The sequence below is a fragment of the Pagrus major genome, chromosome 9 (genome assembly GCF_040436345.1).
Source record: "Pagrus major chromosome 9, Pma_NU_1.0".
Taxonomy (NCBI): Eukaryota; Metazoa; Chordata; class Actinopteri; order Spariformes; family Sparidae; genus Pagrus; species Pagrus major.
Genome location: NC_133223.1, coordinates 31,143,267 through 31,168,029, shown reverse-complemented (window position 1 = coordinate 31,168,029; position 24,763 = coordinate 31,143,267). Strand labels below are relative to the sequence as shown.

At 41.9% G+C, this 24,763-nt stretch overlaps 1 protein-coding gene across 3 annotated transcripts in view; it reads left to right on the top strand.

Moving 5' to 3' along the window:
• LOC141002309 (inactive dipeptidyl peptidase 10-like) overlaps positions 1 to 24,763 on the top strand; it is a 79,619-nt gene that overhangs the window by 38,204 nt on the left and 16,652 nt on the right. For 2 of the 3 annotated variants that reach the window (XM_073473600.1, XM_073473598.1), the window contains 8 exons: positions 9,214 to 9,266; positions 10,790 to 10,871; positions 13,847 to 13,967; positions 15,238 to 15,392; positions 17,729 to 17,826; positions 19,420 to 19,543; positions 21,434 to 21,472; positions 23,571 to 23,678. In XM_073473600.1, coding sequence (XP_073329701.1) covers positions 9,214 to 9,266; positions 10,790 to 10,871; positions 13,847 to 13,967; positions 15,238 to 15,392; positions 17,729 to 17,826; positions 19,420 to 19,543; positions 21,434 to 21,472; positions 23,571 to 23,678 — 780 coding nt within the window. The remainder of the gene's footprint in view (positions 1 to 9,213; positions 9,267 to 10,789; positions 10,872 to 13,846; positions 13,968 to 15,237; positions 15,393 to 17,728; positions 17,827 to 19,419; positions 19,544 to 21,433; positions 21,473 to 23,570; positions 23,679 to 24,763) is intronic. The other variant, XM_073473599.1, reaches the window with a different exon arrangement.

Below are 24,763 nucleotides of genomic sequence, written 5' to 3'. Positions count from 1 at the left end.
GAGGATGGTTGAGGCGATGTCAGGTTGTGTTTGTGCGACAAAAAACTGATATTTGAAGAGGAGACGGGAAATCATCAAAAATGTTTGTGAGACGTAAAGTCTAAGGGCATCAACAGAAGCTGAATACAATAGGAAAGAAGAAAAGGAAGAAAATGTCATGCTCTCGTGTCATCTTCTCTCTCTGTTAATATGGGTTCTTTCTTTTCCTTTTAAACTGCAGCTGAGACAACATTTATAAAGAAAAGGAAACAGCGATTTAGCTTTAAGCCATAAAGTCAGAGAAGTGTGTGGGTTTCAAGTTGACTGATTTCTCAGTGATTCTGAGTGACAGCCTCCATTCTTTGCACGTCAGGGCATAAATGGATTGTATGCTTTGCATTCGTTCAGTATTTTTCTGAAGCACCGACACAAGATTTGTTTTTTTCTGGCGTCAATACACAAGCGAGAAAGAAAAAGCCCGTTTTCATACAGAGAGTGTTCTGAATCATGCCGGTGGAGTTAAAAACCTTAAAAAATAATTTATTCCACATTCATACGAGATGAGTGTACGTTCCAGGGTCCCACCTCGAGCCTGAAGCGCTGATGAACAAATGAGCGTAAGCAGTGAATGTGAGCGGGGACTCACACATGATGCTGAAAACAAAGAGAAACGAAGAGATGGAAGTCTGAGCTGAGCCCACCTGGTATTTCAGAAAAATAACCAAATATCCAGCTGATGTATAATTTTGTGGAGGGAAAACAGCACCTGCGTCCCGAAACAACATAACTGAGTGTGTTTGTATGGTGGCTGCTGCTGTGAACGCTGCTACAGACGGTTATATATCAACATTTCTCCAATCATGCCCGCAAATACGAGCAGTGGGCCTTTGTGATTTTGTTATAGAACGACACCTGCGTTTTCCTTACCTCGCCTCTCAAACCCTCTGGATGCTGTGGGACATGTTTAATGTAGTCTGACTGTGAATACATGCAGAATATTATGAGAGACGTAAACACAGGGAGCAGAGAGAGCAACACGGTCAACACAGGAGACGAAACTCAAAATCAAACGGAAAGAAAACATGGAGCTGTGTGGGCATGTGCAGTATGACAGAATAAACTGTGAGTCGATAGAAATGTATCTGCCAGAGATCATCCGTGAAGAGGAAACTATCTCATAATATATCTGGTTGCATGACGGCCAACTTTGCAACTCAGTGAGCAGGGCGGACGTATTTGAATTTGGGATTTGGAGGGTTTTTGCATCAATGTGATGGAGCACCGTGGATGTTCTGGGACATTTTCACATCTTATTGTACGTAACAAATGCTGTGAATCAATAGTGTTGTTTTAATGTAAATACTAAATACTATTAAAGGGGGTTTTATCCACATTTGGATAAACGTTATCACTTGGTTTAGATGAAACCTGCTAAACCTGCACAAACCAGGCAGTTATGTATTTTTTAAATGTAATTAAATGTAGGTAGTATGCGTACAGTTAGGGTGGTGCAAAATTGACTCCTTTCTACACAAGTGAGCCTCATTGCAAAAAAAAAAAGTCCAATCATCAAATACCTCTGCTACTGTCACGCCCACACTTTCCAAAGCTCATGACAGCAGTGATTGTAGCCAGGCAGACGTCATCGTACCCGGGGCGCTCGTTAGCACATATTTCAATGTAGATTATAAAACTTTCTGCTTTAACTGAGACTGAAGTCATTCACAGAAACAGGTTGCCAGGCCAAACAATCCTTAGCCAAAGATGCCATGTAATACCTGGCATTGTCAAACTGCTTTCAACACTCCAGGCTCTTCCGTTTTGGCTCTTTCCAGACACCTATCGCAGGTACGTCTGGGCTATAATGACCGTCCATCAGGTGGGCTATGTGAGATGTTGTACCAGCCATCGCTTGTAGAGTGTTGAGATACATCAGACACGTAAGTGACGGCACGGAGCAAGAATTCTTTAATGTTGAAAGAAGAAAGTTGACAATGCCGATCATAGCATCACAATTGTTGCTGCCAAATTTTCTGGGCCCGTGCTTGACGTCTTTACAGAATAATGGACGACAACCCCTGGTTACTGGGTAAGAAAATTTGTTTTGAGAAAATACTTGAGCTGTATTGATTGCAAAAGTTTGGAGGGAAGAAATGTGTGCTTTTCATTTTCCTTTGCTATTATTCCTACATGCCAGCGGTTGCCAGCTGCAGCCATGGATGTTGACTCCAGTGTAAAATCTAACAAATAACCCAAAGCGACTTATAACGGGTGGAGCGAGGTATATCAGATTATAGTTGTGTGCCTTTACAACATAGCCATGAGAGCCGTTTGCGACTTGAGGAGCACAAAAATGATGGAGACCCAGATGAAGAGGAGCCACCTGCCCCGCTGCCTCATCTGCAGGCAGACGAGGGCAGGCATGTCAGACAAAATTCAATTCATCACTCAACATTATTTTCAAGTTTTCACTTAACCCGCTTTAACCTTGCAAACAGCTCTGCAGCAACTCAACCTTTCTGTGACCTGACAAATAAAATTGGCTGTAAAAAATATTAATAACAACATGTGGACATGATTGTTACTGAAGAACTGTTCAACACAGAGTGCTTCACAAACAAAAGCGAATAAATCAGTAAAACCAGTCAATACAAACAGCAGTCCACGCTCCTCATCTTCAGGACCAGGGACAGCTCCTCTCAAACCATCCATTCATTCATTGTCCACTTATCCTCTGCAGGGTCACGGGGAAGATTGAGCCGATCCCAGCCGACACCGGGCGAGTGGCAGGGTACGCCCTGGACAAGTCCATCACAGGGCTTCGTCTAAAAACCATCATTTGCTAAGTTATTAAATAAAACTAAACTAAATAATATCTTCCCTTTCCCTCTCTTCAATCCGAGGCGTACACTTTTCCCTTTCTTAGTCGCCTTCGGGAGGTGAGGATGGGAGTGGTGCTGCCCTCCTGACGAGACCTCCGGCTCAGACAGACAGTCCAACCCTCCCGACAGACACATTGGCCTCGAGTGCAGCAGCGATTTGACCCCTGACCCCCATCATTTCACCGTGGCTGGTCTGCATTTGGGATCTTGAGCCGGAGATTTTTTTCTGTTCAAGCCTGTCAGAGCCCGGAGCAATGACCGCGAGCTACTGAGGCTCTCGGTTCAATTGTTCAACCGTGCAGCTGGGAAGCATATTTTTCAGTTTTCTGTCGCTGTTTGGTTGAGTTCAGGGAACTAAAACACTGATGTGATTTTTGTTAAGATATACCCTTTCATAACATTTAACATGAGTTTGAAAGGATATTTCCCTAAGTTGCTCATTTTAATATCATTTTATTTATGTATTTTACTTATGAAAGCACTTCCTTAATTTCTCAGCTTCTGTTTTTTCACTGATTCCAGCTGTCAGTGTTTGTTTTTGTGCGTGTGAACCACTTTGTGTTACCTTTCCTCTAAATACAGTCTGATAGATTGACTGATTGATAAAACATTGTGCTAACCAGGTTTGTTTACAGCACGTCTGATCATCGCAGTGCTTGTGTTTCTCGCCCCTGTGGGCTTGTTTGTAATGATGTTGAGATCTAATCACAACTGTCAAAACTATTGGCCACGCAGAGCTACAAAAATAAAGCTCAAGTTAATAAACAATATTAATTTCTTATCCATAAAGATTGCTGCAGCCAATTAGTGCGAAACACTTGCTGTGTCAACACGCTGCCTTTTCAAAACAGGGTGAGACAGTTTCTGAGATACTTAATTTACAATCTTTGCAGTTTATTTGTTTTCTTGCAGTCCGTGGAGTTTCTTTCTTTGACCAGATGGACGCAGAGGGTGAAGTTTAAAACGTTGCTCTCTGAGTAAAACCCTGAACTCCGGAGCGAGGATTAAATATTACTTCAAGTTTTTTTCCGAGAATCAGACTAATGGTGTTTTTGTGTGAAGCCTGTTATAATGGGAAACTGGTGCGGTGTCGACAACACGAGAGGTGCAACAGGTCAAAGCCTGAAGCTTCATACCTGTGAGTGTATTTAGAGGCACTGTTGTCATGGTAACCAGGTGGTTTTGAGGGCGCTGCACGGTCTCAGCTGAGCATCTCCTGTAGTTTTCGTTTTTTCTTTTGCAGCCATTTGGCCCGACATGTTTTTTCCACTGCACAGATGCATCCAGGGAGCCGCTATTGATTTTCTCTTTGCTTATAAGTGGCTGATGCCGGCGGGGGATGGGCCGACTCGGTTACACTTCTTCTGTGGTGACACTCCCAAGGCACTCCTTAAGTGTCTGTGCTGCTTTTTTTCTCTTCACGTTGCTCACATGTTGTAGTTGCATGTCACACAGCGTCTCCTGGGAGAGAACAGACTGTAAAGCTCTCGTCTACAGCGAGCTGAAGTGAAACCAGAACTTCGGGTTCTGTTCCAGCAGACGTAACACAATAATTACACATATTTGTGGAAGAGAGACGGGGGATGGTGTCTTATATTTCAAAATGAGGTGATATTATTTCTCATGCCATCTGTATTTTGAATGAGTCCCTGCAATCATTCACCCCGTCCAGACTGACAGTGAAGCAATCTTTTCCCAGCAAGATGTAAGAAATTGGATTTTTTTGTGTGTGAAGTCTAATGTAGGATTGAAGTCTAATGTAGGATTTGACTGAAATTCACAACGCTTATTTCCTCGAATGGAGAACCGTAAGTTTGACTTGTCGTCTTTATGAAACTTTCCCACAAGTCTGAGAAATGTCACTAACTCGACAGACTGAAGCCAGTCAAGTGGCCACGGCTATGAAAAATGACTTGTCAATCTCCCCACGACTGGAACAAAAGCACACCTTCATAATTCACCTTTTAAAAGAAAAGTCCCAAAGAGGAGGAAGAGGGAAGGATAAGAAAAAGGAATGAAGTTAAATGTGTTAATCATTGTTTTACTTTGTCCAAATGGTCAAATCCAACAGCAATTCATGTAGTATTTGATTTTTTCCAATAGAATATGGATATTAAATCCAGGAACATGTTTAATTTTTACTGAAAAACCCTGACCCTAACCCGCCTAAAAGTCAGCGGCTCTCAACTTCTTCTCCTACTTCTGTCACTGGTAATACTTAAAGTTAAAAAACAAAATATAAAAAAACATTTGTCCGCTGCATCTGCAGGTTGTATCTGACTGCCACTAAGCCCGCCTCCCCCATTGTCTTGTAAGATGATGAAAGTCTAAGTACCGAAACGTTGTTGTCATTAAACTTAATTGCAGGACAAGTGGACGATGTGCGGGAGGCTTTTTCCTGATTTTGTCACGCACCTGTTGATCTAAAGGTGTTAAAGCTGAACTCTGTGAAAGATCAACCTTAAAAAATGTAATAACTTTTTTGTTGGCACTCGTGCTTTTGCTCTTGCGCATTATATTCATCTCCAGAGCCACTGGTGTATTTGAGTGTCGGAAATGTCACAACACTATTTTTGTTTTATCATCGAGCCGGCAAACAAAGGTCACAGAAAAAAAACCCATGTGCGCTCTACGCCTCATTTAAGGGAGCACTGCTGAAAAGTTCATTTGAGGTCCTTTTTGGGGCCCGTGGAGGACTTTCTTTTTTTTTTCTATTTTATGGCAGAAAATCAGGAAGTTTGAGCTCGACAGAGTGTGAGAAATGTGTCTGAGCACCTTGGAGAATCACTCGCTGGCGCAGTTCTCACCAACACAGAGAGATATTTGTAATAACGCCTGCAAATTTTATATCGAGCACGCTCAACCCCTCGTGTCAACTTCAGTACATTCGGTATGCGCTGTGAAGTTACACTCTGCATAAAGTCGATATGAGTCACACTGAGTTGGGTGAATCCTCTCCTCTCTAAACAGTAATTTACTTTTCACTATGAACCAGAGTCTCTGTTATTGATGTTCCTGCTTATTGTTATGGGCCGTTCATAGGTGCTTAGGCTGGAATCCAAAGCCTGATTGTAGTCTTTGTATAATGTCTTTATAACTGCCACATGCCTCATTAGCATCTGTTTAGCTTCTCACAAGTGCACTTTGGAGAAAAAAAGATAATAATATACGCTGTTCTCTGTAGGGTTGGATAGCATTTACACTGGAACATAAACATAGTATCATACACAGTATTTCACATTAAGGGACCTGCAGAATACTGTGGTTACTGCTATAAGACTTAACACCTGCAGTGACTGAGGATTTCTGTATCTCCTGGTGGCAGCAGAAACAAGCTGTGATACAACGCTGACAGATCACGATCTCTGCAGCTGATGTGGTGAGTCAGTTGCCTCTACACATCTGGAAAATACACAGCGAAATTAGCATTCTTGTTTTTCACCTGGCGAATGGAAGTCCAATATTTACTTTTCTATCGTACGTGGATCAAAAGTGTGTTGGAAAAAACAGGATGTACGGTCGAAATATGTTTGCGTTTTTCATGATTTAGCCACCACAATAAGAGCTTTTGGTTGTTTACATTTTTATCTTTGGTTTGCCTGGGTTGCCGTCTTGTTTGGACAAAAAACGTCTGGCTCCTTAGCTTCCAAGTGCTGCGCTGTTTGGTGCCTAGCAGGCAGTGTACAACAGGATTTTAGAGCTTTTTTTTATGCGACTAATGCCGTAAAACAGTCTGAAGTTGTGAGCCAGAAAGTCAAAATAATGGGATGAAAGATGATAAAAGTCTCAGTGGCGCTCAGGGGAACTTTACAGTCGAGCGATAATTCTCTGAGGCCTTTGACATTATTAGGTCGCTCAAAGATTTTTGAGTCTGGTACTGAAACCAACACCTTGGCTCTGATAGTTGTTTTTCCTGCGTGCCTCGAGACAGCCAATCACCAGCACTATAAGATCTCGGCACAACAAGCACGCTGCATGTTTAGTGGCTCACTGACGGTGATGAGATTAAATCCTTAGGTATTGAAATTTGGTATCGAATGACAAGACATTTTTCAATACTCGCTCGTATTGAGGCTGTTTAAAAAGTTTGTTACCCAATCAGCAGACATTACGCAGCCATTAGAATTATCGTTATTATCAAAAAATATAGACAACAGCTGCTTTAGTATTTTCTACGTTGCTAAAGTTACCAAAAAGGCAACACTGTTCTGTGAATGTGAGTCAGTTGGATAAAGATGTGTTGTACGCGCTGTGTGTGTAAAGACTGGACTGCAGAAAGTCAAAATCAAGTCATGTCCTTGCTTTTTGTGTGGTGTTGTGTTGCAGCATCAAGCTGCCAGCAGGTGTTACACAAAGAACAGTGAATAAAAACACAAAGGCTTTTCCTCACTGTTGGGTACGGCAGCCCTGAAGGAACGGTCCAAAATTAACTCCATGTTGGACCAACAACCTTCCAGGAGGATGCAGAGCGCTCGTAGCCTCTGGCTCCTCCCTGCAGGGTCCGGGGATGTATCAGGGAGCTCATTTGTGCCATTGGGGTACACAATACTTCTTACAATAACAGCTGTAGGAGAATGAAAATGTGCTGATGGCTGTTTCTTCACACTGTTTTCTAGGGCAGTTTGAATCTCAGAGCATGCTCACAGGTTTTATGTTTCTGTGCGTATCTTTGTGAAAGCACATGTTTCTGCAAACAATGGATATGTTGCAACTTTACATTTCTGCATGTACAATTTTTAATTCTATGTGCTAATGCTTCCTCCATCAGTGGGAATCCCCATTTTACTCAGGACAGATATCTGGATTTGGTATAATTTTGCTTCATTGATACCCAGATCTTTACACAGACTCAGATCAGCTTCTGTCCCAGCCTGGCAGATCACTCACGTCGGCTTGTCATTGCTATTTTGGCGGAGGTCTCAGTAATTCATCAGTCTGTGCCTCCGTCACTGCTCATTCCATAATCATGTCCCCCCCCCCGACTGAAAAAGTCACTTATTTCATGGATAAAGCCACTTTGTGCTACATCATCCCACTTTCCTTTTTTGTAGCTACGATTTAGGGAGCACCATTTCCTGTTTCAACAGAAAATGAGGCCCACAAAGAAATGACTTCCTTAGTTGGTGTGGAAGAGCTTTGTCTGATGTGCACAGACAGCCCTGCATATCTCTGAATGTGATTAATATTAGATGATTCTGCAGCTCACTGTTAATGTGAACAGTCAGAGCCCACACAGAAAGAAGTGTGCACCTCTTTCCTGCAGCGTCGTGCACTGTAAGGGTGTGCAGGATGAGGGGGTGGACAGGCCTAACCTTAACCATACACCTTATAATTCATATATCACGTAGAGACAAGCTGAGAAAAGCTTCCACACAGTGTAATGATTAATGATTTTTCAACGATTTACAACGACAAAGCGACAAAGACTGACAAAACCAAGCTTTTTGTTCCTATTTCACAACCTTGACCTGTTCTTGAGTTAAGATTTTTGAATTTTTATAGAGGCTCGTGGCATTTTTCTTTATTTTTTGGTTTCTTGGCAGCTTTATGCTTGGTTGAACTATCTATCTATCTATCTTCCTTCCTTCCTTCCTTCCTTCCTTCCTATCTATCTATCTATCTATCTATCTATCTATCTATCTATCTATCTATCTATCTATCTATCTATCTATCTATCTATCTATCTATCTATCTATCTATCTATCTATCTGCTAAATAGCTAATGAGCCCTCGGGACACATTTTAAGTGATACTTTTATTATACTCAGCTTACTTCCACCCATTATTACTCCAGTGTATGTACAGCAGTACAGTATATATATAACACCAGAGTTTCCTCTCACAGTAGATTCCTCCTCTTTGTATCAGAGCTGAATACCTGAGTGTCATTTTCGTGATAAAATGCAAAAAACGGTGGCGTGTTTCTGCGCCCCGATCAACAGCCGCGGTCAGAGGTCTATTATCATGTCAGCCACAGCTTCCCTCTCCAGCGGGGGCTCCAGACAGCTCTACATGCACCCCTCTGTCACTTTGAATGTCTCTCCCTCTCCTCCCTCTCTCTCCGGCTCTCCCGGGCTTTCGGCACAGAGGCACTCGGCGATGATGGGTTTCTCAGATGGAATTAAAATGTCTCGTCCCACAGCTGTCACCCATGCAAATTGCATTGTCTACCGATTCTATCAGTGAGAACAGCCAGCAGTCTGTTTTGTTTGACGCCTTCTTCCTTTTCATTTCTTGTCATGATGTCATTATCTGTGGCACCGCCGCTGCCTCTCTCGTTAATGTTTCAGACAGTCATCTTTTAATCTCTCTCTCTCTCTCTCTCTCTTTCTCTGTCTTTATTTTGCTGAAGGTTTACCGCCACTCCTACATGGCCTCCTACAGTATCTACAACGTTCACACACGGTGAGTGTTTTTGTTCTCCTCAGTCGATGCCGTGAGGCAAACTGTCTGGTAGAAAACACTTGTCATCAAGGAAACTGAACCTGCCTGGTTCGCAACACTGCTACACAGATGCTACAAATATACAGTAGATAAAATATACATGTATGAAGAAACAGTGGGTGTTTCACGTGTTGTGCCCCAGATACAATATGTGGATGAATTTGTGCAAAATAATGTCCCATATGTGTTGATGTCGTTAGTGGTATTCTAGTCTCGACACTGTGGATGCCCCCTCAGATAAAATTGGTGCAGGTGCATTTATTTTAGGAAATTGGCTCCATTTATTATATGCTGAATTAGCTATCAGCAGTTCATGTTTGCTGTGCACTCATGTATGCACAGACATCTGTCCCTGGATTAGTTTGAGACTGAGGAAAACTTAAAAATGTGATAATTCGAATTCAAGTTCTGCATTAAGAAGGATTAATTAAGTGGAGTTATGGAGATTTATTTGTGATGGACATACTCTTGTAAAGTTTAAGTATGTGTATCATGTCTGTGTTCAGAGAAGGAACAGGGGTTTTGTCGCAAATTGCGGCAAAAAAAAGGTTTGAAGCGTTTTAAAGTGTCTTAATTGCCTCCATGAGCTGCGTGTAACAACCGCTTCTGACTGTGTTGATAAGTGAGCGAGGTCAGGCAGCTCAAACTACAACAACCAACCTCCAGTTGTTTAATGAACACCAGCACCATCACCTCATTCTGTATCTGTGAGCCCTCCTTCACTCCCCTGGGGGAGTCCAGTCTCATTTCCACTGCATCAAATACCAGTGTTTTGTCCCGTCCCTCGACGTCTCATGCAAACACAAAAGGTTCCCCTTTAGCATCAATGTACCGGCCTGTAAAGTGACTCCTGTGTAAACCCACCTGCAGTGAGACTATCAGAACCTCTCCACCGAGGACTGTACAGAGCGATAAAATCCCAAGAGAAAACAAAATGTCAGCTTTCTTTTCCTTGACTTAACGTTAATAGCATGTTTGAACAACTGTCTAGTCAGAAGACTGAGTCTGACCCAGCAACAATATAAAACAAAGAAATCATCAGTCAGAAAAAAGGCAACTCGTTCAACAGATTTGTCTTATTTTCCAGATAATGTCGCCTCACTTTTTTATCTCAACTGAACTTTATCTTTCCAAGGTGGGCTCCGGCTCGTGTTGACCGCAGGGTCGTGGGTCATAAGGCTGATGAATTGAAAACATTACAAATGTAAAACTGTTCAGTTATGATAAAGGTTTTAATCCATCAGCCGACAGTCTGTAGCTTCCTGCTGTTTCACACTTGGATCTTTAGAACAAGTGTCACAGTCGCTGTCCAGAGTGCTGATCCAAGACAGGCTGTGATCTTCACATCCTGCCAGTCACGGCGATGGGCAGGATTCCTACTGTTCATCTGAGAGGATTAAAACTTTATGTGGCTGATTACTTTAGGAGGTTTTGTGATAAATTAGATGTGAGCGATAATGTTGCTTTATTGTCTTTATTCTCAGGGAGCTTTGGGAGCTGGACCCTCCAGAGGTGGTGAACTCTGTCCTGCAGTACGCTGCCTGGGGAGTCCAAGGACAGCAACTGGTGAGAGCATGCAGAAAAAAAAACAAACCTTCCACAGCCTCACCCTGACTTTCAGCACCCCCTCACTCTAACTGCATTAGCATTATTGCATTTTAGGATAAGTGACGATAAGATCACGTCCGTTCTTTTCTCTACAGTTAATTATCTGTGTCACTGAGTGCATCAGGTTTTATGTGACGTCTACAGAAAAATAAGCCAGGGTATCTGCAGCCAGCGAAATAAGAATTAACCTTCAGCTCCAGTCCTTGTAGGTGACATTGTGCCATGAGCAGAGGCATCAGCGTGTCATGGCACAACATGCTTAGAGGTGTGTGTGTCTATTCAAACTGCCAGAACACACACAAAAAAGTCTGTTTTTTTATGACAAGCGCTTCTAATTCAGCATTCGCCACTCTCATAATTTACTCACAATCAATTTTTGAGGGAATCTAATTAGATGCTAATTTTCTTCCATCATAGCGTTTTTTATTTATCTGCGCCGAACAGATGGGGAGGCTTTTTTTTTGTTGTTGACAGCTTAAAAGCTAAAGCATAGTAGAGCTGCTTTGTCCATATTTGCAAATTCCAGCGTGTAATATTTGAGCATAAATCAAACACGACTCCATTAGGAAGTCATTATGGTGATAAGGAGGTGAGAGCCAGGCTGGTTGTGAAGGCTTTCTGTCTCCCTCTCGAGTGGCATATGCAGCATCATTAGCCGGGTGTGTGTTGTTGGAAACAATGACATGATGTGTGTTTTGCGAAGGAGTGTGCAAGTGAGTCATGTAGCATTTCTTTGGGAATTTGTGTATTCTTATTAGGAAAATGCCAGAATATGAATCAGGGGTGTCTGTTCATCACGTCTAAAGGAAGGGACTGGTCACCCACAGCAGCGCTAAACAGGACGAGCTGACAAGCTAATCGCTTTTTTTTCCCCAGTTTGAATGTCTTTGATCATTTGTGACTGTTTATCAGTCAGACACACACACACACACACACACACACACCTCCTGCTGCTCCCTTTCACAGGAATTGTAATGTTGCCATGGATTCAGTGAGTTACATTGTGCTGCATGCAGCTTTTTAAGGCTACATTTCTTTACTTTTCTGTGCATTAGCACCATTAAAAATATGCCGAATTAACTATTAGCAGTTAGTGTTTGCAGTGAACCCATGTATGTACAGCCGAGTATCACTGGATTAGTTTGGTACTGAAGAAAACTTAAAAATGTGACGATTCTTAAGCAAGTTCTGTAGTTAGATGGAGCATATTTTTCCTGTGACTTTTAAGTGGATTTATGGACGTTTAATCATGATGGAGATAAAGATATCAAAGATACCAGAAAGTGCAAATCACTCTGACTCTCACAATATATGTTTCATGTCTTGACTGAGTTTGACCTTTTCTAGCGTTAATTGCGAAGATTGGGAGCAAACGGTTCAGTTATGGGAAATATTCTGCCCATTTTCAAGTCTTAACACTCTAATCTTTTTAATCCGACTCCATTTTCAGTAATGTGTCCTGTTTCCTACATTATTTTCAATATTCATTCAAAGTCGTCTTTTTTCTCACCTGACAAATGTAACTCCCACGGTAAAATTTGGAGCAATGATTCCTTCATGAATTTTAGATGTACAGCGCAGAACTACTTTCAGTTTACAAAACAAAAAAGCAATTTGTTTTTATTACTGTTTTGACTGAAAGAAATGCCATCCAGAGGAAATGAAAAAGAAAAAATACATCTGTGGTGAAACCAAATGAAGAAAACAGTATGTAAATATCATTTCTCCCAGGCCGAGATCTTCTACAACGTCTAAAACTTCCAGCTTCTATAATTTGATGAAACCTCGAGCGGCTGATTCACTCACTCTGCCCAGTTATAGTAATGAGGCCTCCCATTGCAGATTTAAAGTTCATTCTTGCAGCGTCTGCTGTTGAAGATATAATTTCTCCGAACCGTTCAGCACATTCATAGACTGCCCTGATGATATCCTGATGCCTTCCAGCCGCGCAGCACACGTCTCGTCTGACAGCGAGGTTAAATCGGTGCAGAAGAGAGAAGCTCTCTGAAAATTAATTTTTATGTAAGATCACATCAGGCGGCAGACATCTGGCTTTTTTTAGGAAAAGGCCGACAAAAAGATTGTGAGACAGACTGTAGTCTGTGTAATGCTGACAGACGGACTCTCAGGTGTCTGTTTGACAAGTTGAATCGGTATCTGTGTGAGACGTGTCAACACAGGAGGCAGAAGGTTCTTCTGTATTGTTCCAGGAAGCTTCAGTTTATACACGCTAGAAGTGACAGACAAGGACGCTCCAGAACTTCAGAACTTCACTGAGAAACATCAAGTTTTAAAGTTTTCTCCACTATCACAGTGATCCAGTGAGGCTTGTGTGTACGTACGTGGCCACACTGCAAACATCAGCTGCTAAGACCTGATTTGGCAAAATATATTCAAATGTAGGCTGACAACACACCCATGAGCCAGGCACTTAAACCCAACCGCTTCAGTGCAGCTTCCAGACATGAATGTGTAGATGGTAAATGGACTGTATTCAAGTCGTTCACCCACTCACACACACAATCACACACTGGTGGCAGAGGCTACCATGCAGGGCCAATCAGATATTAGATCTGTTGGGACTCTGGAAATGGAGGACAAGCTTGTTCATACTGTGTCTGGGACCTTCAGCAGTTTTGAGCAGGAATTTGACAGGTTGCCAGTTCTTACATGCTGCACCTTTAACTTTGGGGGGACATAAAACCCATGTGTCAGACAGAGCAGTAAAATTTCAATCCTAGAACCAGAATCCTGAGGCCTTTGGACGTTACGCCTTGCGTGACGTCCTCACACCTTTAATCCTCAAAGAAAAGTTTGGATGCTGTGGATGTGTGTTAAAGTTGTGACACCTGAAGTCTGGCACAAACTTGAAACATTTCCAGCCGTGCACCAGTTTTTATCTCGTCTTCATTGTGGGTGTCTTGTCTCTACAGATCTACATATTTGAGAATAACATCTACTACCAATCAGACGTCAAGAGTAACTCCCTGAGGCTGACGTCGTCGGGAAAGGAAGGGGTCATCTTCAACGGGATCGCTGACTGGCTCTATGAAGGTACATATTCTTCAAAACAAACAGACCAACAGGAAGTTGATGTCAGATAATGACGTGTTGATGAGCTGTATCGCCACGTCGGGTCCTAAACGTTGTAGACGTACAGATGAGAAGATCTAACTTAATTTTGCGAGCGTTGACAGACTGTCTCGTTAAACTGTAGAGGCCTGTGTTGAGAACCATTACCTTATAAAAGACAGCGATTAAATATTCATAATGTTTGTTCTAGCGCAGATATCTCCCCACTGGGTGTGAGCAGTCGTTTTATGTGCTATAAGTAAACACACACTGCATGCACTTAGCGACGACGGCTAACCTCTCAGGAGAGAAGAAGATTATGTAAATCTAAGTAAAAGGCGGGCGACCTCAGTGACTGTACCGTTGTTTACTCCTCTGATTTCCATTTTATTCTTAATTATGTTTATGCAGTACAATAATGCAGCAATCAGCGATGGTTGACCACAAAACTAGAGCTTCATTTGTTGCCTTTTTTTTTTAAGTTAACTCTTTTTTCTACTTCAGTGAGTTTGGTCCTTTGTTTGTGTGTGTATGACTGTTTAGGACTGCATCATTAAGACTTTTTGCAGTGATCCCTCAAATGCGGTTATCAAACACTTGTGTCAAAAATATGTGATGGAGACCGAATATTTAACAGTTTAGCAACAAACTTTATTGTCTAAAATGAATGAATGAATCGAATGTAATAATCATTAATGACTCAATGCATCGTTTTCTGCACCATGTTCTTTAAAACCAAAACAATTTTCTTATCGGTCGCTATCGACAACACATACCGATATATCTGTGATGGGCCGATATCAGCTGATAATATCAGTCGGGCTCTAGTCTGACCTGAACCATGGATTTGGATCATTTTTACACCCCAGAAGAAGAACTATTTTCCTGAATTTCATGTTTTTAGTACAATTTATATTCTTTTTTAAAACTTAACCTGCTCATTTGTTTTCTTCATGTCATCTACATTTCAGTTTTAATACTGTAAGTTAACTCATAACTTAATACTTCATAACAAATGTAAATATCCACACACTAAAGCATTTGCCCCGAAGAGAAGTATCCTGATACGAGCACCAGGCAAACATGCTGTCATCACATCAAAATTTGACACATCTTTAAGTTATCTTTAAGCAGCAGATCACATGTTGTGTTATTTTTTGTTTTAAGTTGGTATAAATCGTGTCTGATTTTTGACTTTCAAGGTTGATTTCAGTAAAAGAACGTGGCTCATCCTGTTTCTCCTCCCAAACAGAGGAGATCCTCGGGACCCACGTGGCTCACTGGTGGTCACCTGACGGAGAGAGGTTGGCCTTCCTGGTCCTCAATGACAGCCTGGTGCCCAACATGGCGTTACCTCGGTTCACCGGCATGACGTACCCCAAAGGAAAGCAATACCCATACCCCAAGGTAAACATGATTTATTTACCCTTCCTTCCAGGCAAATCTGAAGAACAAGATATTGGTTGTCATTTTTGGAACATGAGCTTGTTTGCTTTATTTTCAAGAGTGAGATGAGAAAATCGATATCGTTCTATTTTGTACGTGCTATGCACTCTAATGAGCCCCACTGTTGGTTCACCACATCCAGCCTCGGCACACTGAGACAGAGCATTACACTCACTATCCAATCAGGAGGCAGCGACCGCACACCTGAACTCCCTCTCTCGCTCACCATGATCTCCAGCCACCCCTCTGGTGTTGCTGAGTAATGTCTTCCACCACCAGCAAAAGCGAGCTGACTCAGGCTGAGGTGATCAGAGTCTGACTCCTGACACACCTGCTCCCCTTGGAGGAGTTTGAGAGGCGCTGGTAGTTGAGTCAGTGCGCTCCCTTTGCCCACCACTGCTGTCAAACAGCTTTGCTGTTGGCCTCACTGCCAACTATGGCGCCCATTTTCCACTATACCAAGCTTGAATGGGATATCCTTCATAAGAGGGGCTTTCTTTCTCCCCTTCTCAGATGAGTCAAATGAGGGGTAAGTGGTGCCTGCTCCTCCTCGGCCTCCACTTCACAGGCTTCATCTTCCACCTCTCGTCACTCGGCTAATAAGCTGCTTGTCTCATTGGCAAAGTCAACACAGCCCTCCCTCTCATCCCGGCCCACAGTTCTTATCTTTGCCCCACTACACAGGAAGTGGCTTATAGCTCCAGTGTGAAAAGCCCTCTGTAGGTCTGTCTTTGTCCAGTCTGGGCTACTGTAGAAACAAGGATGGCACAACATGGCGGACTTTATGCAGTAGGACTTGCTCCATCTGTAGATAAGAGCTCATTCTAAGGTAGCAAAACACAGCGATGCTTAGTTTCAGGTGGTTATACACTAATAAAAACATAATTATAAATATTAGGTTCCATATCTGCTCCTAAATCCTACACACAGGACCTTTAAAGGGGCAATATGTATGAATTTTAGATGAAAACATTCAGAAATCAACTAAAATTATCATCAGAATGTGAGTAATTAGCAGTTATGACGTTACGATGTCTGTGTATTATGTTGCAGAGATATCTACTAAAGTTAGCATGCTAACCAGCTAGCCTTGGCCCATCCTGTTACAAAGCTCCTGTGCTCGCAGTGCTAACGCTAACACTCCCCTGGGAGAACTGGACCTGGTAGCTTACCCTGCTACGCCACCGTCGGCAAACAGGAGGAGCCCTCTGTGTGTGTTCACGGGCAGACAGGACCGCCTCTTTGTACAGTTCTTTGTCCTGATTTGGGTAAAGTGGACAGGGATACCAGAAAACACACTATTTTGATCAGAAAAGGGTTAGGGTTAGGATTTTCTCATCTCATCTGGTGTGTCTTTCTAAATGTATCATACAGACTTGTCAGGGTATTTTTAGTTCTCTCTGAAAGTATTTTTACACCCTGTTGTCCACAAACAAACAACTCAAAGATAAATACACCTGAAATAGACAAAATCTCTCTGCAGAACTGATTCTTAAAACAGAGGATATTTCACTATATTTGCTTTGATATCCTCGTGTTTTATTATTCTTATTTGCCCCTGTACAGTATCGTAACAATTTGGATTGACAGTTTGGATCCAGCAAGCTTAAAGAAAAACAGTTAAAACATGGTCTGTGTCGAGCCGCCGCTCTCCACCGGTGTTCACTCATACTGAGCAGTGAGCAGTGTACAGTCGCCCTGTGAAAGAGGCAGCGAGCAATTTTCCCCACTGACAGCAGCCTCGCCCGAACAGCACCGCAGTGATCATACACATAACCCAGTTTTCACACACAGTAGCCGGCTAGCTACAGCAGCTTTGTGTTGTGTTTGATTGAAAACGGCACCTGTTGTTCCCTCAGCGGATCTTTCCGTAGGGCTCTCTGTGTGCATCGCTTTACACAGGAAATCAAAGTAGATGAAAGAGAAGATGACTGCAAAGAATCCCAAATTAAGTCCAAGAATTCAATTAACATCCACAACACTGATCTCAGCGAGTCTGAGTGAGAGTTCCTTGTGGATTTGTGGTTCAAAGGAGAGCAATGACAGAATGCAAATACCCGCTTTTTACGATTGTAAAATCTTGTGATCGTTTCTACATAACAGCACATTATAACTGTCTGACTGTATGTGGTGTTTAAAGAGTTCAAAGTGACTCAATAAATCATTCGTTCCACATCACTCCATCACTCCGCAGCACCAGTCAAAATGCCAAATGTGACTTATAAAACATTCCCCTCTGCAATGATGTGTGTTTTGTTTTTTTTGTCTAAAGTCTGGACTGTTTGTTCTGTATGCAGGCTGGCCAACCCAACCCGGCGGTGAAGCTCTATGTAGTCAATCTTTACGGGCCGACGCACACGCTGGAGCTCATGCCTCCAGAGACGCTCAAGCTGCGGTGAGAAGAGCTGCATGTTGTTTGTCAAACTTTTGCATCAGCTGCTGCTGCTGCTGCTGCTGCTGCTGCTGCTGTGGCACTAAGGGGAAACTTTTGACATTTTTTAAACTTCAGATGTTTTTTTCTTACTTCTTTTTATTCTCTGCACCATTAATTGGGAAAAAATCGCACACTGCAGCTCGCTGTGCCCCTGCATTGCAGTTAAAGTACTCTCAGAAAAAATAATGGCTCTTAAAAAGCTCTCTGGTTCCACAAAGAGTCTCGCCAACTCAAGAACCTTGGTACGGTCCGTTCTAGGGGACGGTTCTTTTTTCTTCTTTTACTTTATGTGGTTCGAAGTATGAAAGGATATTCTTCTTAATTGGAGTTATTTGGCGGTGGATTACTCCAAAATTAGGGCTGCAACCAACAATTATATTCATAATCAATCTGGGAATTACTTCCCAATTAATTGCTTAATTATTTAAAATGATTATTAAGCATAAATGTATAATAATGTAATGCTAATGTGTGCTCTGACCTTCCAGTTTCACTGTCCAGTTAAGAATTTATGGTCTATTTCCCTGTCAGTAATTCACACACACGTGCAGATATTCTGGGAGCTGAATTAACTGATAGTTTATTAAAAAAGATCATATCATCAACTCAGCTGTAACTTTGACTTTAAATGAAGAGAGATGGACGAACACCGAGCAGCAAATCCCAGCCTGCATACGTCTGCCGAGACATAACACTGTTTGTTTTTCATCTCACAATGAATTCAGCTGCATCTGTGGTTTGAACATGTTTCAGAGACCTCAGTATGACCCTCAGATTTTCTGAGATTGCATCAGTACCAGAACTCAGTGTTAAAATGCCTCTATATGACCTACATAAGCACACAAGACCATCAGTGAGAAAACTACTTTTGTACAGTTACATAGTTAAGGTCCAGTTTGTAAGAAAAGTTGGTTTTTGAGTCTCGTTCCCAACTCAGGGATAAACATTGCCTCTTCTTAGCCGACGTGCGAGGCTGATAGGAAAGCAATCTATACGCATGATGTTATCTTTCTACAGCCAGTACTCTGTGCAGTCAGTATTTACTTCAGGGTGATAAGTCAGAGCATGAAAGTTGTCTATTGTCAGTTTAAGAAAGAAAAATAGTATTAGCAGAAGTAAAGTTTTTACAAGACCTTTGGGTCCGGACAGAATCAACAAATATTGAACTTTTCCTGTAGCTGCTTCAACTTGCGTCCTTGACCCAAGTTCAGTAGCTAACTGCAAAAAAATGTCCCACTTTGACTTTCATCTCTGCTAAAGTTATTAGTTATTTAACCATGCCCAAAGCCCAGTACTCAGAAACTGCTTATTAAAATTCTCTTCTGACATGCAGTGCATATAGAAATGGTGTGCTGCAGTCGCACATCAAATCTGTGTAAAAAAAATATAGTTTTTAGTTCGTACACATTGAATTTTCTCGTATAATTTCACTTTAATGACAACACACGATCAATCTGCATCTCCTCGACTTCTACAGTATGATAACAATCCTTGACAGTGTGCACATAATTACAGAACTTGAAATAACCAGAGTAATTATAATGTTTTTCACAGGGAACATTACGTGACCATGGTGAAGTGGATCAGCAAGACCAGGACATCTGTCAGGTGGCTGAATCGGGCCCAGAACATCTCCATCCTGACTGTGTGTGACACCACCACGGGAGCCTGCGTCACGGTGTGTGTGTGCATGTGTGTGTGTTTGTGAGATGGAGATAGAAAGAGTGTGTCCTTCGGGTCGACAAAAGAGACGTGAACACTGCTGGTAATGCAAACAACAGGTGATTTCATGAGCTATGCAATTCAACGTGATGCTCCATATTTACTTCACGCTGGGCTAAAGTAAGTCGTGCTTGTCAGACTGAGATGAGTGCTCTTTGAAAGGTGAATGTTCTGATCAAGCCCGCTAACAGTTCTCGAGCTGTTGTTGTTTTCCAAGGTAACCCTGCTGTCTGGTGCTCGTTCCCCGCACTCGTTTTCTTCAACCTTCTTTTCATGAGCACTTGTCACCTTAAATCATTTTGCTCTTTATAACCACTAAGTGGGTGCTAACTGCTTTGTTGTTGTGAGTGCACAAGGTTTCACGTAAGAATGACAAGAATGGTGCCATCTGTTTTTCATGTCAGACAGAGAGTAAAGGTGCCTTTAGTTCTTTGGTGAGACTCATTAACCTTTACCAGCAGTCAGGCAGACGAGCATTATCTGCATCGCAGCGGCGTGGAACTGTTTGAAATTCTCTGTGAGAGTCAAAAGTTTTCAAAGATAACAAAATGCATGATGTACGATCCAGGGCAGTGGGATCAAAGGCATTAAAAACTTTCTTTATTCCATAATGCTGTGCTGCCGTGTTGCTACAAAGCCACATCTGAATATTAAAAGTGCCATTTAATGCTCATTTTTAGGTTCATGCTTTGATTTCAACCCAATCGCCAGAATAAAGTTAGCTATGTACGTTTCTGCAAAACTACAGATAAGTTCAAGCTGTACTTGTTACAGGTTTACATTTTCTGTTATAATGTTGTTCTCATGCTCTGGTTAGGTTAAGGAACAATAAACACTTTGTAATGGTCAGGAAAACATCACGGTTTGGCGTTAAGAACCTGTTTTAGTCAACGCAAACACGGCTTGAAATGTCCCATGGTCTCCTTTAAAACACCCGATGGTCCGACTTCCCGTCAAAAGTATCCGGCTCTAGTCACCACAAACGCGGCTGGAGAGTGATGCCGTGCTTACAAATGCTGCAACTGCGATCGCCCGTTTGACACCCTCATCATTTATAACTCCACCATCCTCTCCACTTCCCAATGTGAAAGTCAGTTAATAAATAAGTAGAATCCAGAGAACACAATGCCAGAAGGGAATAAACAGTAGAGTACAGAGAAAACAGTAAAAAGCTTGGAGAGATGTTGGGAATAATATGTGCTAGCATGATCCCAGCCTGTTAGTGTGTCTGCCATTAGCTGGCCAGGTACAGCAGTTCACCAAAATCTGCCTGTAGCTGTTTAACTAATATTTATTTTTTGTTTGACAAAAACTTTTCTGGAATCACAACATATCCGAGTAAACTCCTCCATATTCTCTCCATGTTTGGATGATATACAGCCATGTTAACCCTGCGTTGCACAGTGGGACTCTACAGGCCGCTTTCCAGTCCTGTGGCCCCTGATTTGGTGTGATTTGCACGAACAAACATGCTGCTCAGCCAAGAGGCAGCTTAGCTCGGGCCTGGACACATCGCCCAGCCTCCCCTGCCAAATCTCCGGCTCCCAGCTCATGCATATTGGTTTGAAATGAGGGCTCAGACTGGGAATGGTGTCCCCAGTGGCGTGTTAAAATAAACGACAAAATAAGGGGCCCATTACGTGATGGATGATTTGGTCTGGAAAATATGCCACTGAAGTGCTTCTCCAAAATAAGTTTTAACAAAATCTGAAAAAATATGACACTTTCACAAATGTCCTGCTGGCAGAGAAAATAATTTTTACTGTGAAAAAATGTGATTACACTGCTCCCAAAATTTGCTGCATTGTGAAGCTGTCTAACATTTTTCTCTAACATATTTTTTCAGAGACATGAAGAAAGCTCTGAGCTCTGGCTTTCCAAGCAGGTAAAGTGCTCTCCACTCCATGTGTCATAGTCTATACATCTCTGTGCTCCAGTGCTGTAATTTCCCTTGGTGTCAATCATCTCTTTCTCAATACCTTTCAAATTATGTCACATGAAGTACAGCTTCACCCAATATTCCACCTCATCTCTACATATTTCGACACAAACTCCTCTCGCTCTGTGGCTTGAAGGAAAGGCTCTTTTCATTCGCTGAAATCTGACAACTGATGATACAAACACAAGGTTGAGCAGCAATAAGGACTCATGTCAAACCCTCGAATTTTTCTCTTTCTCTTCGTTATTACACATAGGATTTCAGAGTGAAGAATAGAGCCTTCCCTGGAGATAAAGATAGAAGGAGTCATATAAATGAGTGTTTTCATTCAATTTATATAGTGTCATTGAAGAAATTTGTGAAGCTGAAGCGCATATTTAGTTTTCACTAAAGGAGAAATATTTGAATAACCTTTTTCTTGTCGAGATCGACTTCTGCAAAGCGCGGCTGTGGTGGAGAATTTGATTATTTGATCAAGTGGAACCGTGAACATTCAAGAATCTGGCAGCCAGAGAGGCTGACACGTGACACTGTACCACTGGTTTCATTTAGATATGGTGAAAAAAATATCCAAATAGTTATTTCTCTGAACTCAAAATGGAAAAAAAATAAATAAAAGACAAAAAATTAGAGTTTTTCAGAGGAGAGAATGCAGTGTATTCAGTATTAGCATCTTCTAGTCACAGATGGAGGCAGAGGAGAGAAAAATCCTGGCTGGATTTGATCATATAGCCCTGCAGCCATAGATGTTTGGCTTTAGCAGTGGGTAATTTCACCACTTGACAAGCTTGGCACGCACAGCTACTTGTCTTTGTTAAGGCGGTAATCTGCGAGATGCTCATTTACTGACTATGAGGTTGTGTGAGTGCAGAGAGCGGGGTCCATGCTAACAGATTTTTATGTAGGAAGTCTCACAGCACTTTTTTGGGAATTGCCAAATGCTCATTCTGAATAAACGCCATGCATCTGAGGCAGAATGTGTTTACGCTACTGAGAAAGATTTGTGTTCGTGTGGGTTTCATGAATTTGAATTTGTAGCCAGGCATCGGCTCTACAACCAGGAATATGTTCTCTAAATGTTCTCAAAAATTATAGTGAGGTTGGCCAAGTTCAGTGGCGTTAGAAGCATTCAGATACATTACTAGAGTAAAAGAAGTAATACAACAATATAAGAAATTCTCTGAAACTCTAAAACTACTTGGTCAAGTTAAGACACTAAACTTCTTGGTTAGGTTTAACCACCAAAACTACTTGGTTAGGTTTAGGATATTTCTTTGTGTTAAAATAGTGCTCAGTCTCATAACTCATATTATATCATTTATGTAAGTTACGTAACATAATGTAGACATTCGGTCACACACAGGACGTGAACCCCTGTCCTCTGTGGGGAAAGTCTAGCATATGTCCAACCCAACCATCACCTGATTTGAGCTTCTCTTGCTCTTTATACTATGCTATAGGGGAGCTAACAGAAATTATGCTAGAAGGGTAACTACAGCGACAAACTTAGAAGGGTAGGTAGGGCCGTTACCGTCAAAGACATTAAACTGTTGTTTCCACTGGTTGAGTCATACTTTCCATGATGAGAAAATTGATGTCTATGCGTGGAATAAGTGCAGTGCTCCCTTTAAGTACAGCACATGCACAAACAAGTTTCAGGTTGCGGTAAACAGTGCACTTTTCTCTTTGCGGATCATGCTAACTACCTATTTCCACTCTTAGATAAGAGTCACTCAGTGTTACATCAATCCTCGGTCTCCATTAATACAAAATATCACAGATCTTTCAGGCTGAAGTGGTTTAACTGTAGAAGCCATTTGCACATCACTCGTCATCATTTCAGTCCACTTCTTCATGTTGTTGACGTCAAGGGTAAACATACTGTAAGCCTTTAAAAAAAGAGGCTACTTATAATTGTGTTTTACACCTTTTCACAAAAATAAATAATATTCAGACATGATTAAAAAAACAAACAGTTTTTTCTCCAATGTTTATAAAGGAATGTGTCGAATTATCTATGTTGATGTATCTTTGCTTTCTGCAGAACCAAGAACCGGTGTTCTCCAAAGACGGCAGCAGATTCTTCCTGACTGTCCCGGTCAAACAAGGAGGACGTGGAGAGTTTCATCACATCGCCATGTTCACCACACAGGTGAAGGTCCAGTTTATAGTTAAAACAGCGTATAACCCCCTTTTTCATACCCGAGGGATTATGCTAAATCCTTCATTCTAACCGGATGAGTGCTGCGTGTTGCCACAACTTTAATGAAGCTGTTTTATTTAATGTGCAGCCGAGTGTACGCTGTCAAATAGCTTAGCCAAAAATAGAGGAAATTACTCGCAGCAGCCCTTATTTGTCATGCTGTTGTTAAACCGTTAATTGAAGTTGTTGCCATAATCAAGCAGCTGATTTATGATACTTTCCTCCCCAACAGTATAGGCACAAAATCCAATAAAAAAGAGCCTGTTCTCATCAACACAGATACTAAAACCTCCCCATCGCGATGCAAAGAAGCTGCATGTTAGATTCCAGCGGTGTTGTTGGTGAACAGGGTTATTTGAGGTCGTGGATCGTTTCCCTGCTGTTTCTGTACCACAGAGGTTCCTCAGATGGTCTTCCAATTAAATACTGTTAGTTTTTGGATGAATAAATCACTGGGTGAGCATGTTTAGCTTCTAATGAGTTTGTTAAACATGATTAATGTTTCTACAATTAAAAGAAGCTGTTTGAGACGAATACTAACTAACTTTCTGTGTGAACATCTTCCAAAACAACCCACAAGACAAATACAAATAATTCCTATTTAAGTTCTCTGATCTTCTATCTGGTTATGGTTTGACACTAGTAGAAATGAGAAAGTAAAGACAAGCATGGAGAGAGTTAGATCAGTGGAGCCTACAGCAGCTCCTCCGGTGCTCCTCACGCCTCGCTGGCAGTGCTGAAAGCAGTTTAGACGACGCGGGTTAGCGCTTCTCAGTTGGGTTCAGGTTCAGGTTTTTGGGAAACAGACGCTGACGGGAAAACTTTTGCGAGACTTTGACACAACATCGGCAGAGGGAGGAAAGAGCCTCGGCGCCCAGCTTTGAAAAAAGTCCCCTAAAGAACTTCACTGTGAGCAGAGAAACACGAGCTGAAGAAGCCATCACTGAAGATGCAACTCTTCATTGGTATTTCCTCCAGTCTCTGCCGGAGCTGCAGGTGTAGTTTCTCTGTCATTAATTTTTCAGCCGGTCTGC